At 39.0% G+C, this 17,863-nt stretch overlaps 1 protein-coding gene across 1 annotated transcript; it reads left to right on the top strand.

The window, feature by feature from the left end:
• Positions 1–515: 515 nt before the first annotated feature.
• On the top strand, positions 516–15,218 carry LOC119739424 (endophilin-A1-like; the record flags this gene model as incomplete). Its single annotated transcript, XM_038214375.1, has 8 exons — positions 516–552; positions 1,187–1,312; positions 3,495–3,628; positions 9,869–9,935; positions 12,838–12,938; positions 13,234–13,337; positions 13,890–14,026; positions 14,358–15,218. Coding segments are annotated over 8 exons (894 nt in total), but the record flags the coding sequence as incomplete, so codon positions are not given.
• Positions 15,219–17,863: the final 2,645 nt, after the last annotated feature.

The raw sequence follows: 17,863 nt of genomic DNA, 5'->3' as shown, positions 1-17,863 counted from the left end.
CACATTTCTCCGTAGTCAAGCCACCAGACTATTGACACTGAATGAAGAGGTCAGTCTTTTCAAATAGTTGGACCATATGGTCATGATGGTTGGACATGTACCAGTCTAGTATTTAGTCCCATTTTGAAATCACTTGACTTCCCTCTCATGTGCAAAACATTGAAGAAAAATCTCCTTTGAAAATTGAATTGAGTCTCCAAACTTGGTTGGTGAAATACTGAGGACATTGTCTTTGCCCGTTTTGTTTTGCACGTTTCAGAGCACTCCAGAGCCCTGTCTGCTGTAAGTGTAACTTAGCCCTAGTCCTAGCCCAGGTTGGACTCTGTTGTGTACACGCAACGGAGTCCAGGGTATGAATCTCTCCTGCCATAGCGAAAAAAGTTGTAACACATTTAGTATTAGTAAATATTGCTTGAGATTATTTATGCTGATTGAATTCTTCTCATTGTCTTTGGGTAATGTATTTTTTATTTCATTAGAAAATTGACGTGGCAGGTCACACAGTGGATGATTTGGTGAACAAGACAATAGAATACCTTCAGCCCAATCCAGGTAAGAACCAAAATTGGAACATCATTGACGCTAACCTTCCCAAATCCTCCAAAATCCTTTTTGCAAAATGGAGGCTTTTGCAGGATTGAGGCTATATGGCAAAAATGTGTGCCTGATTTATGAGGATGCACTGTGTCAAGGTCTTGGGCCGGATCTTGTGATGTTCCCTGAGCTCAGGGAACCAGACTAGCTGGCTTGCATCCATTCACGGATGTGTAACCGCTTGCAAAAAAAATGTGGACTAAATAAGTTGGGTAAATTGGGGCACTATTTGGACAAATCAGTTTCTTCCAATGATGGTTGGCCGATCGACCATCTTTTGAAATCAATACAAAAATTCCACTTTTCTTAAAAATGACAGCACACCAGGTGCCATGATTTCACAGGATGTCTGAGACTGTCATTCACCTACAGTCAAGTAAAGTATTTCATAATAATTTGGTAGTTTTGTTTGTTGATGTTTGCAAATGTCGTATATTACCTTTAATTGTAACCTTTGGAATAATTACGTTTGGGGTGACTATAGAACACCGGTTTGAATCGGGTCTAAGTATTCACTTCAAACAAACCAAATAGAGATAGATCTTCTATTTGTGTGCTGACCCTAATCAATCGTATTGTCTTTCCTGAACAGTCTCCAGAGCCATGAGCAAAGTCCGTGGTCAGAACAAAGGAGGAACCAAGCCTCAACAACCCGTAGGATTCCTGGGAGAAGTCATGCTGAAGAATGGCAGAGAATTAGGAGAAGATTCAACGTTTGGTGAGCAAACTTCAAGATGTATTCTCTTTCCTTCTGTGGTAGACTGATCATAAAGCTCTCAAAAAGGTGCTCTAATCAATGTTCCAATCCACCAACATAGTACCATGAGTATTGTGTAATTTATGTAGGGCCCAGCACTTCAGATATGCAAGGCCAAGTAAAGAAATAAACCAGTTTCTCGTACCTGCCTGCTGCCTTTTTTGCACCCACTTTGTATTTTTTTATTTTTTTTTATTTTTATTTATTTATAAATGCATACATTTGCAATATACAGGTGAGTCAAAAAAGACGAAACCCAAATGGCAGGACCAATTTTTGAATAAAGTTTTGCCTGTAGCACTTTCCAAATCTAGGATTTGAAAGCCCAATCAATGGGCTTTGTATTAACACAAGAATCATTCACATCACTCATTTGCTTAAAGTTACGGAATTTTGAACACAAACACCATTTTAAAGTTCTGTCCATGGATCACAAAGAAATGTACGTGTTATTTCAGCAAAACGAAAACAAATCACATGCATCCCTATGAGAATTGTTTTCGTTTTGCGGAAAGAACACTTACTTTTTTACATAGCCCAACTGGTCTCATTTTGAAGGAAACAACAGGACAATAAAATCTTTCCTGTTATAGGTATTATAAAAAGATGGATTTTGTTATGTTTTTGTTTTTGTTTGGATACAGGTACGGCGATGGTCGAGATGGAAGAATCACTGAGGCAACTTTCTGAAGTCAAGGACGCCTTCGATCTGAACGTCAGACAGAACTTTTTGGGGCCCTGGATCATCTCAAGAACAAAGATCTGAAGGAGATCAACGTGAGTTCCATCTTACAGAATCTAACATCACCCATTATCTGGTTGATTCTGATAGAATCAGGACTGTGTTGCACAGCCACGTTCGGGGAAATTCAAGCACAAATTAGGGAAAATGGAAAAGCGGAAAGCCATGTCAGAATGAAGTGGCTACGGCTAATACATTAGTTGCACCTATGGAAGCAGATGAAGCCACTTCCCATGTGGGCTAGTGTTAGTCGTAGCCATGTCATTCAGACATGGCTTATGCTCACTAACAGAAGGGTTAACCAGGGTTACTGGAAATTACATTCTCATACAGCGTAATCCGGCGAACAAAGTTAAAAGCCATTTTTGAGGTCGCGCCACGGCTACGTGCACGCGTTCTTAAAGACGAGGCTCGCAAATGTTTTGGTCAAAGGAGTCCGGAGTGCGCGATTCACGTGAGCCTAGTGCCTCCGCAGAACCACCTGAACATGCTGAAAGAGGTTGTCCCCAAATTAGTCTATGCTACCCCTGACGAAGAAATTTAAACTGAAAAAAAAATGTGAAATTCTTGCACTGGTTGTTCACGGTAGAGTAGATCATTTGCAGCTATCCAAAAAGTAATTGACAACATTAATTTTGAAAAGCATACTTTGTTTTAAAGATAGTAATGGCTCTGAACTGCCTGTGAAATTATTCTTTCTTGTATGCTGTCATTTTGAAGAAAACAATTAAAGAAGGTTGTTTCCAAAGATGCGTCTAAAGATGCATTTTCGGACCTTGTACCATTATAGCGGATAATCAATCGAACTGTCTTTCCTGAACAGTCTCCAGAGCCATGAGTAAAGTCCTTGGTCAGAACAAAGGAGGAACCAAGCCTCAACAACCCGTAGGATTCCTGGGAGAAGTCATGCTGAAGAACGGCAGAGAATTAGGAAAAGATTTGACGTTTGGTGAGCAAGCTTCAAGATGTATTCTCTTTCCTTCTGTGGTAGACTGATCAAAAAGCTCTCAAAAAGGTGCTCTAATCAGTGTTCCAATCCACCAACATAGTACCATGAGTATTGTGTAATTTATGTAGGGCCCAGCACTTCAGATATGCAAGGCCAAGTAAAGAAATAAACCAGTTTCTCGTAGCTGCACGCTGCCTTTTTTGCACCCACTTTTTATTTTTTATTTTTTTTTATTTATAAATGCATACATTTGCAATATACAGGTGAGTCAAAAAAGACGAAACCCAAATGGCAGGACCAATTTTTGAATAAAGTTTTGCCTGTAGCACTTTCCAAATCTAGGATATGAAAGCCCAATCAATGAGCTTTGTATTAACACAATAACATCTTTCCTGTTATAGGTATTATAAAAAGATGGATTTTGTTATGTTTTTGTTTTTGTTTGGATACAGGTACGGCGATGGTCGAGATGGAAGAATTACTGAGGCAACTTTCTGAAGTCAAGGACGCCTTCGATCTGAACGTCAGACAGAACTTTCTGGATCCCCTGGATCATCTCAAGAACAAAGATCTGAAAGAGATCAACGTGAGTTCCATCTTACAAAATCTAACATCACCCATTATCTGGTTGATTCTGATAGAATCAGGACTGTGTTGCACAGCCACGTTCGGGGAAATTCAAGCACAAATTAGGGAAAATGAAAAAGCATAAAGCCACGTCAGAATGAAGTGGCTATGGCTAATACATTAGTTGCACCTATGGAAGCAGATGAAGCCACTTCCCATGTGGGCTAGTGTTAGTCGTAGCCATGTCATTCAGACATGGCTTATGCTCACTAACAGAAGGGTTAACCAGGGTTACTGGAAATTACATTCTCATATAGCGTAATCCGGCGAGCAAAATTAGAAGCCATTTTTGAGGTCGTGCCACGACTACGGGCACGCGTTCTTAAAGACGAGGCTCGCAAATGTTTTGGTCAAAGGAGTCCGGAGTGCGCGATTCACGTGAGCCTAATGCCTCCGCAGAACCACCTGAACATGCTGAAAGAGGTTGTCCCCAAATTAGTCTATGCTACCCCTGACGAAGAAATTTAAACTGAAAAAAAAATGTGAAATTCTTGCACTGGTTGTTCACGGTAGAGTAGATCATTTGCAGCTATCCAAAAAGTAATTGACAACATTAATTTTGAAAAGCATACTTTGTTTTAAAGATAGTAATGGCTCTGAACTGCCTGTGAAATTATTCTTTCTTGCATGCTGTCATTTTGAAGAAAACAATTAAAGAAGGTTGTTTCCAAAGATGCGTCTAAAGATGCATTTTCGGACCTTGTACCATTATAGCAGATAACTTATGATCCGCACAACTAAGTTCTGATCATAATGCTTCACAGGGACAAGCTTTTGTCAAATCACAGACAAATTGCGACTATAGCAGATTACTTACGATCAGCACTGCTCCGCATATGAGAAGGCTTGTGCTCTTGGTGATATGGGAGACGAAGTGAACCAGGGCAGGCCTGCATCCAGGGCGACCAGTCAATGCAATAATCTGTGGCCTGTACAGGGAAATACAATCATCCACAAATTGAAAGGAAGAGGGAATAGAACCTGGGACCTCCGCATTGCCGTTCCAGTGCTCTACCAACTGAGCTACCAAGCTCCATCGTGTTTAGTCTCCCACTTTGTCAATGTCTATGTTAAGAATAGGCATTGGTCAGAGTTGTAATGACTCGAGTCGACTCGAGTCACAATTTTATGCAAAATTTATGTTCACGATACTTTGCAAATACAGTACAGTACAGCAGCCGCTTGTAGTGTACAAACATACAACGTGTCACAGACTCCCGCCTTGTGGTTCTGGAACGCACAAAATCATATTCCGGAACCGGACTTTAAACGCATTTTACATACTTTCACTGTTTAGTTCATTGAATTTGAAAAATGATTGTAGGTGTTCAGGGAAAAATTTAGTTGGTGGGTTTTCGTCAATTTTGTAAAATTGGCTCTTATCTGCTTTTGCAAATGTACTCTTCAAATGCTTTACAAGGTCTTGGGCCTGATCTTGTGATGTTCCCTGAGCTCAGGGAACCAGACTAGCTGGCTTGCATCCATTCACGGATGTGAAACCGCTTGCAAAAAAATGCGGACTAAATAAATTGGGTAAATTGGGGCACTATTTGGAAAAATCAGTTTCTTCCAATGATGGTTGGCCGACCATCTTTTGAAATCAATACAAAAATTCCACTTTTCTTAAAAATGACAGCACACCAGGTGCCATGATTTCACAGGATGTCTGAGACTGTCATTCACCTACAGTCAAGTAAAGTATTTCATAATAATTTGGTAATTTTGTTTGTTGATGTTTGCAAATGTCGTATATTATCTTTAATTGTAACCTTTGGAATAATTACATTTGGGGTGACTATAGAACACCGGTTTGAATCGGGTCTAAGTATTCACTTCAAACAAACCAAATAGAGATAGATCTTGTATTTGTGTGCTGACCCTAATCAATCGTATTGTCTTTCCTGAACAGTCTCCAGAGCCATGAGCAAAGTCCGTGGTCAGAACAAGGGAGGAACCAAGCCTCAACAACCCGTAGGATTCCTGGGAGAAGTCATGCTGAAGAACGGCAGAGAATTAGGAGAAGATTCAACGTTTGGTGAGCAAGCTTCAAGATGTATTCTCTTTCCTTCTGTGGTAGACTGATCATAAAGCTCTCAAAAAGGTGCTCTAATCAGTGTTCCAATCCACCAACATAGAACCATGAGTATTGTGTAATTTATGTAGAGCCCAGCACTTCAGATATGCAAGGCCAAGTAAAGAAATAAACCAGTTTCTCGTAGCTGCCCGCTGCCTTTTTTGCACCCACTTTGTATTTTTTTATTTTTTTTATTTATAAATGCATGCATTTGCAATATACAGGTGATTCAAAAAAGACGAAACCCAAATGAAATGACAGGACCAATTTTTGAATGAAGTTTTGCCTGTAGCACTTTCCAAATCTAGGATATGAAGGCCCAATCAATGGGCTTTGTTTTAGCGCAAGAATCATTCACATCACTCATGAACTTTTAAAGTTGCTTAATTTTCAACACAAACACTGTTTTAAAAGTTCTGTCCACGGATCACAAAAAGGTAAGTGTCTTTTCAGTAAAATGAAAACAATTCGCATGCATCCCTGTGAGAATTGTTATCACTTTGCTGCAAGAACACTTCCTATTTTTGTGATGTGTGGACAGAACTTTAAAACGGCGGATGTGTTCAAAATTTCGTAACTTGAAAAGTACATGAGTGATTTGAATGATTCTTGTACTAAAAGAAAGTTTAATAACTGGGCTTTCATATCCTAGATTTTGAAAGTGCTACAGGAAAAACTTCAATCAAAAATTGGTCCAGCCGTTTGTGTTTCGTTTTTTTTACTCGCCCTTTATTTGGCAAATTTGTCAGTTGTCTGTTTATTTGTTTCCAACAATATTGTAGCTACATGTACTAGTACAGCAGATAGGCGATGGCATTGTGCCTTTGATGATACAAGCATGGCATTTGGCACACAGTCAGAGTATGTCACGAGAAAGATATTTGGCCATAGGGCCATCGCAGATTTGTCCTTAGACAAATCCGATGGCAGCCATTTTCTGCGGTGGCGCAATGTTTGCACGAGTCGCGCTCAGGTAGGGCGCGTGCTCTAGGCTCCTTCGACCAATAAGAATACCAAAATGCGCGCGCGCCTCGTCTTTAAGAACACGTTCAGTATGCGTGTGAGCGAGACACCACCGCAGTAAAAACCTGCTAATTCTGGTCGCCAGATTCCACTATAGGTAGTAAAATGACCAATGACAGCCATTTTGAAAATTTTGAATATTGCTTGTTAACTAGATTTTTTCAAAGGGCAAATCTGTGATGGCCCTTTTATAAGACATACTCTGACTGTGTGCCAAATGCCATGCTTGTATCATCAACTTTAGGCACAATTCTCCCAAATATTTCCGCTGAATAATGTGTAACCGGGGAGAGTGGAATTAGTTTTAAAATGGGGCACTCTCCTTATGTCCGAGGGGTTCCACTAAAAAATGATTTGGGAAGAGCGAAGTTTCTGTAGTCTCAATAGTATGAAATGTTTTATTTATAATACAAATTTGAGACAATAATTTTATATACAAATGATCAGGTACAGTATTTACAAATGTACAAAAAAGAATTACAGTATATATATGAACTTTGGGTGTATAAAAACAACAGTCAAAAGGGAAATGGGCTAATGAAGTAGCTCCAAGGATATTATCTGAAATGCATAAAAACAATAAATGTCTAATGAATTATGGGAATTACTGTGGCATAAAATGACTGTTGCCCAAATGGAGAATTATTTAAATGGCAATTATGCAAGAATATGAATATTTTATATACATGTAGTGTAATTTTAAATCCAAAAATAGAAATGAATTATTCACCAAGTTATGTTATAAAATGAAATAAGAATATAATACCATGCCTTAATAACAAATTCCCGAATGATCATAGCAATAGAAAACTGATAGTTTTTGGGGAAATGGGAAAAGTCTATTTCAAATGATAAATGAGAACGTAAATATTATGGCAACACTAAAATTTAAGTTGAAGTTAGCGTACATGTGTCGCTCATACAATGTAAGTTCCAATTTGTGTTTGTTTCAAAAGGAAAATTTGAAGTTCACAAAAATAAAGTACTTGATAACATTATTTTCCGAAATGCCGAAAAATATTAAAATAGTAGGAGATTGTGTTTAAATAAATGGACGGTGTTTACCCAAAATGTTTAAAGTATAAAATAAAGTCAACAGAAAATCCTTTTTGCCATCTCATGCAAGAATTAAATAGAGAATCATTAAAATCATTCTCAAAAATACTTGCAAATCACGACGACAGATTTGTTTCAACAGTTATTAATCAGTCGTGATTACAAGACAAATTTCCGGCCGTGTCCGTTTTGACGGCCTTTAATTCTGGCAATAAACCAACATACAAAAGACCAGAATGTTTCATACATGATGGCATAAAAAGATTTAGGCATAAAAATGTTTTAGGCATAAAAATGTTTTAGGCATAAAAATGTTAAATATCAGACAAAGGATTTACTCACCACTTGGGAAGATCTACGTTCATGCCTACTCCGATGTGAAAATCGAAGTAGAAGCAGCAAAAAATAGATGAAACTATTCTACTGCAGTATAGGGAGCCTCTCTCAAAATTTCAATAAAAGTGGAGAGTGTAAGATGTCGTAATAGATGGTCTGCTCGCAACAATGTGTTGGATCGAAATCAACAATATTCCGCAGCAGGCCCTACAAGAAAACTATACCGAAACGCCCGGAATGTCAACTATTCCTCTTAAACAAAGCGCGGTGGAATGCAAAACTTGCATGCTCGCTACGCCCATCGCATAGTTTAGCAAAATTCTAGGCGGCGCGCGCTGTAAAAAAAAGTTTAGTTGGCCGCGAGAGGGCGCTTGTCAAAAAGCATGATCACAATGGCTGCTCACATGTAAATCGACACAAACACGAAGTTACAAAAGTTATGAAATAATGCTGGAGTAAGGAACCAGTCGGGGAAAAGTAAGTACTGCAACCTGACCTGGTTACAAATGCATTTCATAGACCATCCCAGCTCCCGTGGTATACATAGCCCAGCTGTTCTCATTTTGATGGAAACATCAGAACAATAAAATCTTGCCTTTTTTTTTTTTAATACAGGTACGGCGATGGTCGAGCGAATCGCTGAGGCAACTTTCTGAAGACAAGGACGCCTTCGATCTGAACGTCAGACAGAACTTCCTGGATCGCCTGGATCATCTCAAGAACAAAGATCTGAAGGAGATCAACGTGAGTTCCATCTTACAGAATCTGACAGAATTTGGTTGATTTTGATAGAAGCAGGACTGTGTTGCACAGCCACCTGCGGGGAAATTCAAGCACAAATTGTGGCCAATCTGGAAAAAAATTGATACAAGACAAGTGATCGATTACTGGTTGATTTGGGTTGTAACTTATGCCTGTGTACTTTGGGTCATTTGGTAAATTTGGGGTCCACTTTTTTCCTGTCCCTGTTACATCTGACATCTGTGATTTTATAATTCTGATGCACTCCTTAATGCAGTCGTCCTCCAAGGGTGATTATGAATAGCAAACTACCTACACAACGAATACAAAATTGTTTAAAGTCATTCTTAACCCTAACTCCCTGGGCATTTTTGTGATGATGCTGCAAAATCCTCCAACTGCCTCCATGTCAAAATTGCATGCAGCCTCAATCCTGCAAAATCCTCCATTATTTCTTGAATGTGATCCGTGGAAGAATGATCACTGCCTCAATCCTACAAAATCCTCCAGCAATCACTGTCAATTTGTTGAGGCAGAGCCAGTGACATCCTGGAGCAGTGCGGAGGACTTCAAGTATAATTTATGCACAGCTGAGCATAAACAAACACAAGGCCCGGCCCAAGACCTTGACACAGTGCATCCGCCAAACTTAGCCACACATTTTTGCCAAACAGCCTCAATCCTGCAAAATCCTCCATTTTGCAAAGAGGATTTGGGAGGATTTGGGAAGGTTAGGGTTAATGCAGTCGTCCACCAAGAGTGATTATGTGAAGCAGACAACCTACCCAACAAATTGTTGAAGTCATTCTTAATGATACTTGAACGGCAAATGACAACGTTCAGAGATAACAGGGACTTGGAAATTGTCACACTTTGACCCATAATTTATATAAGGAGCCTTACAGCAATGTGCAAATGTCTCTTGTCAAACAGTACATTAACTTTCTCCCCAATGTTTGATTTCTACAGCACCATCGGAAGAAGTTACAGGGGCGACGTCTAGACTTTGACTACAAAAAGAAGAAGCAAGCAAAAGGTAGGCGACAGATTATCTCAACTCCATCATATCAAATCATCTTACATTACTAAAATATCATAACTAAAACAAAAATAAACCATCAGACTTCCAAAGTGTTATTGTTAACCTGACACTAAATTTATCATTATTAATTGTCATAGAGTTTGTCCCAAAAATGTGTCTGTGAAAAAAAGGCGGATGAGGTTTGGGATTAAAATCGTTTGCCCTTGAGCATTAAACCGAGGTCTTGCCGTGATGACTGATAGCCAGGCAAATGATTCCAATCCCAATTGCAGCCCTTTTCACAACATGCAGGATTTTACACAGCTTACATAACACAGCACTGAAATTGATTAAGGCAAGGAACTTGGTCACAGTGTCCCAAAATGTTGTTGTGATCAATTGACAAGTGTGCAGTGATGCGTGACTGAAATTAAATGAAACTCATCGGGGTTGAGGCCAAGGCTAAGGAGTATCTGCACAATCAAACTTTTTCAAAATGGACTTCATGGTTTTGTATTTTAAAAAAAAATAGTCAGACAGACATTTCTTTTGGACATACTGTATAATGCGTATAATATTTGTTTGCACTAAAAGAATAATAACAAAAATTGCATTTAAAATAGTGTTCCTTGCAAGCCTTCAATTGTGGTTTAGATTTTTTGATGACTTAGTTTAGACAGTCGAGAAAAAGTTTGAACTTTGTGTCAACCATATTCACTCAGCCTCAATATGTGTTAGTCGTAGCCATGTCATTCGGACATGGCTAATGCTCACTAACAGAAGGGTTAAACAGGGTTACTGGAAATTACATTCTCATATACAGTGGAACGTTGCTATACCAAACACCGCTATTTTGAAATATATTATCCCAGATTTCTAAAGCTCGGTAGTCATTTTTTGGAAAATCAAAACTGGATTAGAGTTCACTTTTTCATTTTGCAGTTTTTGTTATGTTTTGGTTTTGATGCTAGCTTGTGCATGTTACTTCCTTTATTTTGTTTGGCATTTCACGGGAACGTCCTCATGAAACTTGCATGTTTTGTTTTTAAACATCCTGCTTGGAACACTAACAGCATGTCATAGAACAAACGTAGCCAGCATTTTCACTTTGCCTGCATGTTTAAGCCAGCTGCTATGTTTTCTTGATTGGAGATTATCATTCCGTTTTCATTTCATTTTTTTTTCAGTTTATTTTAAGCACATCCAAATCAAGCAACAGTCCAAAGACCAAAAATGTCTGTTTTACTGGGTGATGAAATACGACAATTTATGTTATCAATAAAACCTCAACAAGATCTTCAAAAAGAAAAAGAAAAGTTGCAGTGGAAGATCTTCAGATTGACCAAAAAAATGGTTGATTTTAAGAGTGTTTTTAGTTTAACATCAAAAGACATATTGTGTTACAAGTTTTAGAATGTAATTTGTAACTGTTGTAAATTATTGTCTACTAAAGAAGGACAATTACTGGCAAAGAGTTAATGTTGGTTGTAGTTGATTCTGTCAGAAATAACATGAATTTGTATATATGGAGGTATCATGAATATTCATTACATCTCATACATATTTATGAGCCTGTTTGCGCATTTTGTTGGTCAATATTCAATTGCATTGATGAAAAAAATTGACCCAAATCATTTTTGTGTGGACTCAAACTCGAAAAAGTGTAAAAAAGTGACTTTTTCTGAGGACGAAATTGAGAAAGTCTAAGTGTTAAATATGTGTGAGTTGTAATAAGTACGGAACTTTGTTATGCAGCTGATTTCACAAAACAGTGCGTAACTTACGCCATGCGTAGGACTTACACGCAACAAACTTATTGCGCGGCCACGCAATGAACTTACGATCGATTTCACGAAAGTTGGCGTTCATGGGCCATGTTTTAAACAATCTAAACATCTTGGACGAGGATAATAACAGCATTTCATGGAAGAAATGTTTGTGTATGATTTGTTCGTTCGTGAAGCAGTTGTTGAATCACTTCCGCCCGCCATTTTGAAAAAAAAACCTGGATTAATACAACAAATTCTTAAAAAGCAATCAAATTTAATAGACGAATGAAGTATACAAAATGTAGCTCCATGGAATGCCATTGGAAGCTATTGAGCTGAGTGAGAATTACAGATTACACACAGGCATTCAAATACAAATGAGATTTCAATCATTTGAGTCAAGACTGAAACAGTATTTTTACTGTCAGATTTTGTGTTTCGATTACGAGGAACAAGTCCACTCTTTTTTTCTGAAATATTGATGGCAATTTTTGTTCATTTTTGTCGGTTTTTCCATTCATTCATGGAGGTGGGAAAACGTTTATGTTTCATGGTATTTAATGGGTATTTAGTTGTTTGTAGAATGATAAATGATCAGTGGTGGACAACTGAATGTTGGATCATTGTATCAAAATAGTCATTACTTGGGAATAGAGTATGCAAATTACGTGAAATTTTCCATTTACTAGTCAATAACAGTACTTTACCCCTATTTTTATTAAACAGAGCGAGCCACATATTTTTTGAAATATGTTTCTAATTTGGTCACTTTCTTTATGACTCATTGTGTACATGGTGACGGATTAACTCTAACTCCCTAGCATGATGTACCAGGAACCATACCCATCCTGGCAAATTCCAACACCATATGGGAAACTGCTGACACATATTTCTGACTTTGATTCTGGAGGTGTGCCAACCCAATGTAAAAGACTGTCAGTTTAAGGGTACTGTACCCATCCTGACAGATTCCCACTAAACATGCCGTTGGGGTTTAATGGTTGAGTTCTGTTAGGGTTAATGCATGCTTGCATGATGCAGGAATTATACTACATTTCCACACCAGGAAAATACTGGCATCTTGGATAATTCTGAGCCAATATTTCTGACTTTTGTTCTCATCAATCTTGTTTTTGTTTGTGTTGCAGGAAGCACAATTCCTGAAGAAGAAATCCAATTTGCAGAAGAGAAGTTTCACGAATCTCAGGAGCTTGCTGAGAACGGGATGAGGAACCTCCTTGAGAGTGATGTAAGTACCTGACAAATCGGAGCAAAGATGAGCCAAGATGCACTAGAGCATCTTACTACTCAATCAGATACCACTCATTGAGTCTCAAGAACAACTTTTCACTTTATATTTCTTCGCATTTATTTTGATATTTCTCTCAGTTCAACCATGGAAGAATAATTTATACCGATATTGTATGGGTGAAGAGATTGACGGTTTCCTTTTTAATGCTGTTGTGTAAGATATTCTTTAAATTGCCATGTAATTTAATTGTTTTAATGCAATCCTTGAAAATGCACCTTGATTTCTTTAACAGGTTGAGCAGGTGTTACAGCTTCAAGCGTTAGCCGAGGCTCAGCTAGAATACCACAAACAGTCTGCAGAGGTCTTGGAAAGCCTTCTCTCAACACTCAATGAAAGGTATGCCAACAGTGCTGGACTTGTGATGGACTTGTGATTGACTTGTGATTGACTTGTGATTGACTTGTGATGACTTGTGATGGACTTGTGACAGACTTGTGATGACTTGTGATGACTTGTGATAGACTTGTGATTGACTTGTGATGGACTTGTAATGGACTTGTAATATAGTTGTGATGGACTTGTGATGGACTTGTGATGACTTGTGATGGACTTGTGATGACTTGTGATGGACTTGTGCTGGACTTGTGATTGACTTGTGATGACTTGTGATGACTTGTGATGGACTTGTGATGACTTGTGATGGACTTGTCATTGACTTGTGATGACTTGTGATTGACTTGTGATGACTTGTGATTGACTTGTGATGGACTTGTCATTGACTTGTGATGACTTGTGATGGACTTGTGATGACTTGTGATGGACTTGTGCTGGACTTGTGATGGACTTGTGATGACTTGTGATGGCCTTGCGATGGCCTTGTGACTGACTGACTATAATACCCAAACTTGTCAGTTACCATCCTTCTCAATGTTCTGTGATGTTTTCCAGGGTTGAGGAGGCAGGCAGTCGACCCAAATCAGAACGCAAACCCAGAAGTACTTTCAACTCTTACTCCACGAAGAGAGACTCCAGTGACGGAGACGACACCGACGCGTACCCGTCAACGGTGGATTACAACGCACCAGGTAAGTCAACAGGGATCTCATGCTCCAGCTCAGCACACAGTTTGCTTAAGGTTGCAGGCCAGTAAATAGGCCCCAAATTGCCTTCCCTGGCCAAATCACAATTTGAATGCCCTCAATTTGTTTGCTACATGTATTGGAGCATTTTGTGGGCCGTGAACTTGAGGGTTTGTAAAAAAAAAGAAGGGTCCATGCCGTGATGAGGACGAAATTTGGATGAAATTACCAGTAGGCCCAAAATTTGCTCTATTTTGCAATGGAGCCTAGACATCGTTTTTCAAAATGGCGATGGACTTCAGGACTACTTTTGTGATATTTATTTCCAATTTCTCAGTACCTGTAACGGCAACGAAGGAACGCTGCAAGGCACTGTACGACTTTGAGGCAGAAAACGAGGGCAAACTGGGGTTTCAGGAGGGCGACATCATCAGCATCGTCAGTAAGATCGACGAGAATTGGATCGATGGAGAGTTAAACGGTCACACGGGATACTTCCCGGCTAACTACGTGGAAATTATCTAACCGGTTTAATCATGGTAGGTGGTAGCGTTACTTATAGTGTTGCAGTTTGTACTTTGTCATCGTGTGGTTGAGTATGAGCGTGAGTTCTTCGCGATGAGTACACGCACAAGTACTTTGTCATCCTGAGTTTGAGTACGAGTACGTTGCCATGGGCACAAGGACACATTGAAGTACTTCGTCATCATGAATTCAAATACAAAGACGAGTACTTTGCCTTGAGTACTAGTACGAGTACGCATATTTTGGCATGACAAGTATGAGTATGAGTACTTTGTCTGAGTATGAGTCATTTCTATCAGTATGAGTACTACAATACTGGTTACTCACAATGGAACTCTGTGTACAGTGAACAGATACATTGAATAGCGCCCTCTGGAGAGTGGTCCTATGTATATCAGCATAATGTCAATTGTGTACTTTTTTTTTTTTTTTTTAAATTCCATCATATTAAGCTATGTATTTCCATAGACGAGATCTCTTAATTGTTAGTTCTTCGTAAGCCTTGGCAGTCTGGTGTTTTCTTTCTTGAAACAACTAAGAATATGTCTTCCCTTTGATTATACCAAATGAGAAATTACCGGTCTGTTGGTATTTAAAAGGAGGCATTATACAACTTGGAACTCTTGAAAAGTCCCCCAGATTCAGTGAATTCCAAATGATGTGGCTACGGCTAGGAAGTACAGGAGTCTATGGGAAGTGACCTCAGCCGCTTTCCATAGACGTGGCTACGGCTAGGAAGTACAGGAGTCTATGGGAAGTGACCTCGGCCGCTTTCCATAGACGTGGCTACGGCTAGGAAGTACAGGAGTCTATGGGAAGTGACCTCGGCCGCTTTCCATAGACGTGGCTACGGCTAGGAAGTACAGGAGTCTATGGGAAGTGACCTCGGCCGCTTTCCATAGACGTGGCTACGGCTAGGAAGTACAGGAATCTATGGGAAGTGACCTCGGCCGCTTTCCATAGACGTGGCTACGGCTAGGAAGTACAGGAGTCTATGGGAAGTGACCTCGGCCGCTTTCCATAGACGTGGCTAGGGCTAGGAAGTACAGGAGTCTATGGGAAGTGACCTCGGCCGCTTTCCATAGACGTGGCTACGGCTAGGAAGTACAGGAGTCTATGGGAAGTGACCTCGGCCGCTTTCCATAGACGTGGCTAGGGCTAGGAAGTACAGGAGTCTATGGGAAGTGACCTCGGCCGCTTTCCATAGACGTGGCTACGGCTAGGAAGTACAGGAGTCTATGGGAAGTGACCTCGGCCGCTTTCCATAGACGTGTGTGTGATTGCAAGCCGTAGTCAAGTAATTTGAACACAGCCTTGATCAAGGCTTGCTCAAGAGTAGTCTGGTACCGTTTGCAGCACAATGGGGAAAATACTAGGTTGCCATCAGGAACTAGCATTTCCATTGACATGTAATTTGTTTGATACAGAACAAGGATAGCCGTGTCTGAATTACTCAGCTATGGCTCATGTGTAATATCAAGCCGTAGTCGTAGCCCAGTAATTCAGACATGGCTAATTATTCCAATTTTTAAGACGCTCCTTAACACACAGGAACTGAACAATTTAAGAATAATTTCTTGATATTGTAATTCATTATATCATAATGATACAAATACCGAATGTTACATTACTTCAATATTATGTATAAATGGAGCTAAAATAATTCTTGCGTACCTTTTATCTATTTTATAACGGAAATCTTAACAAGCAACTGATCATTGTGGTGTTTGTTTTTTTCAATCGTAGAGAAAATTAGAATTGTTTTCTGTTTCGGTAGACGTAGTTTATGTATCATATATAAATAAATAACCTATTTTTGTACAGAACTTAGCTGTGGAGAATGGTTCACACTACAATGTCTGATAGGGAAAAGAGTGGGAAAGTTATCATAGATGTCCAAATTTCAGAGATTCTAGAGCAAACTTTTGTGTCGACTAGACAGGGTTGAACTTTGGGCATTTCATTTGAGAGTTGCCAGTTCAATCTTGCATTGATTTGTTTGTCTTAATAAGAAAAGTACTTTATTTTTTGCGTTGAAGCTAAAACTGTCTCAAGTCGAGATTGATGGTCTTTATTTTACTAGTATCTTTTTTTGTTTACTTGTGTAGTTATATCCCTGAACTTTATGTACAGTTGACACTCAATGTATAAAGGCAGTAGGGAAATCAATCCCTATTTTTCCTTTTCTGGATGGCATTTGTGAGAAAACGTGTTAAACCCGAGATTAAAACCCAAGGTAGTAGTAATGGTACGCTTTTGGAAAGAATGCAGTATCCAGACGCTACTTCTTTGGCTATGCACAAAGTCTTTGGAGAGTCTAAGACTACTTTCTAACAAAATTGGACTCACGTTTCTCAGTCGCAGATTCATGTCTTTTTCGACATTCTTGCAGTGACAAATTCATTGAGATAATATATGATGAAAAAATTACGTCAGGATGCAACAGTCTTTCCCATATTTCTCTCGGAGTGAAATTTCTTTTCTTTTCTTTACACCTGAGACTCTGACAGAGAAAAATCTATTCAAACTTTTTTTTTCAATCTAAGTGTATTTTTTTTTTCACTCTGAATGATCTGTTGCCTACTTTTAGTGGGTAACAGAGTGATTTGTCGGATTAAAAATAAGAATGTTTTTGCAGGTTTTCTGCAAGGTGTGCGTGTATAAGAGATCCCTAACTTGTAAGTTCCTAACAATTATGCATAACTACTCATGATGCATGTACCTTGATGTAAGTTCAGTCTGTCACAAGCCAATGTGGCCCATCAGGCTGGCATTTATCTCCATTTTCAGTAGCATGAAACGAGAATATTTCTATTCCCCCTGGATGGGATGCCAGTCCATCGCAGGTTACTCCCCAGCTAATGCTGGAACCATTTATACTCTGGGTGGAGAGAGGCAAGTGGGGTAAAGTGGCTTGCCCAAGGACACAGCATATGACCAGCAGCTGGATTCAAACCCTAATGTGTCCTTCAACAAAAATCTGTTGAGATTTCTTGGGTTCCAATAATAATTTCAGTGACAGTTAAATCTTCTTTGTAAACATGTCCAATTTTTCATTCTCGAAGATTCATATAATTGTCAGCGCGGCTACGTAGTAAATAATTTTATACATGTGTACTTTACATGTATTGTCTCTTACATCAAAAATGTTACATAGTGACTTGAAACAATGAGAATCCAATGATTAGAAATTAATGTGTGGTCAACTAATTTTGAGTGTTTATGTTTCGTTTTAGTATTTTGTTGACTACTTCTTTTTCATGTTTTTATTTATTTTTTTTCATTTGATGTGTCCCTAATATGAAAATGAAAATTAAG

The sequence above is a fragment of the Patiria miniata genome, unplaced genomic scaffold (assembly GCF_015706575.1).
Source record: "Patiria miniata isolate m_02_andy unplaced genomic scaffold, ASM1570657v1 HiC_scaffold_10, whole genome shotgun sequence".
NCBI classification, from domain to species: Eukaryota; Metazoa; Echinodermata; class Asteroidea; order Valvatida; family Asterinidae; genus Patiria; species Patiria miniata.
The sequence above is the reverse complement of the archived record's forward strand: the minus strand, read 5'-3'. Positions and strand labels throughout refer to the sequence as shown.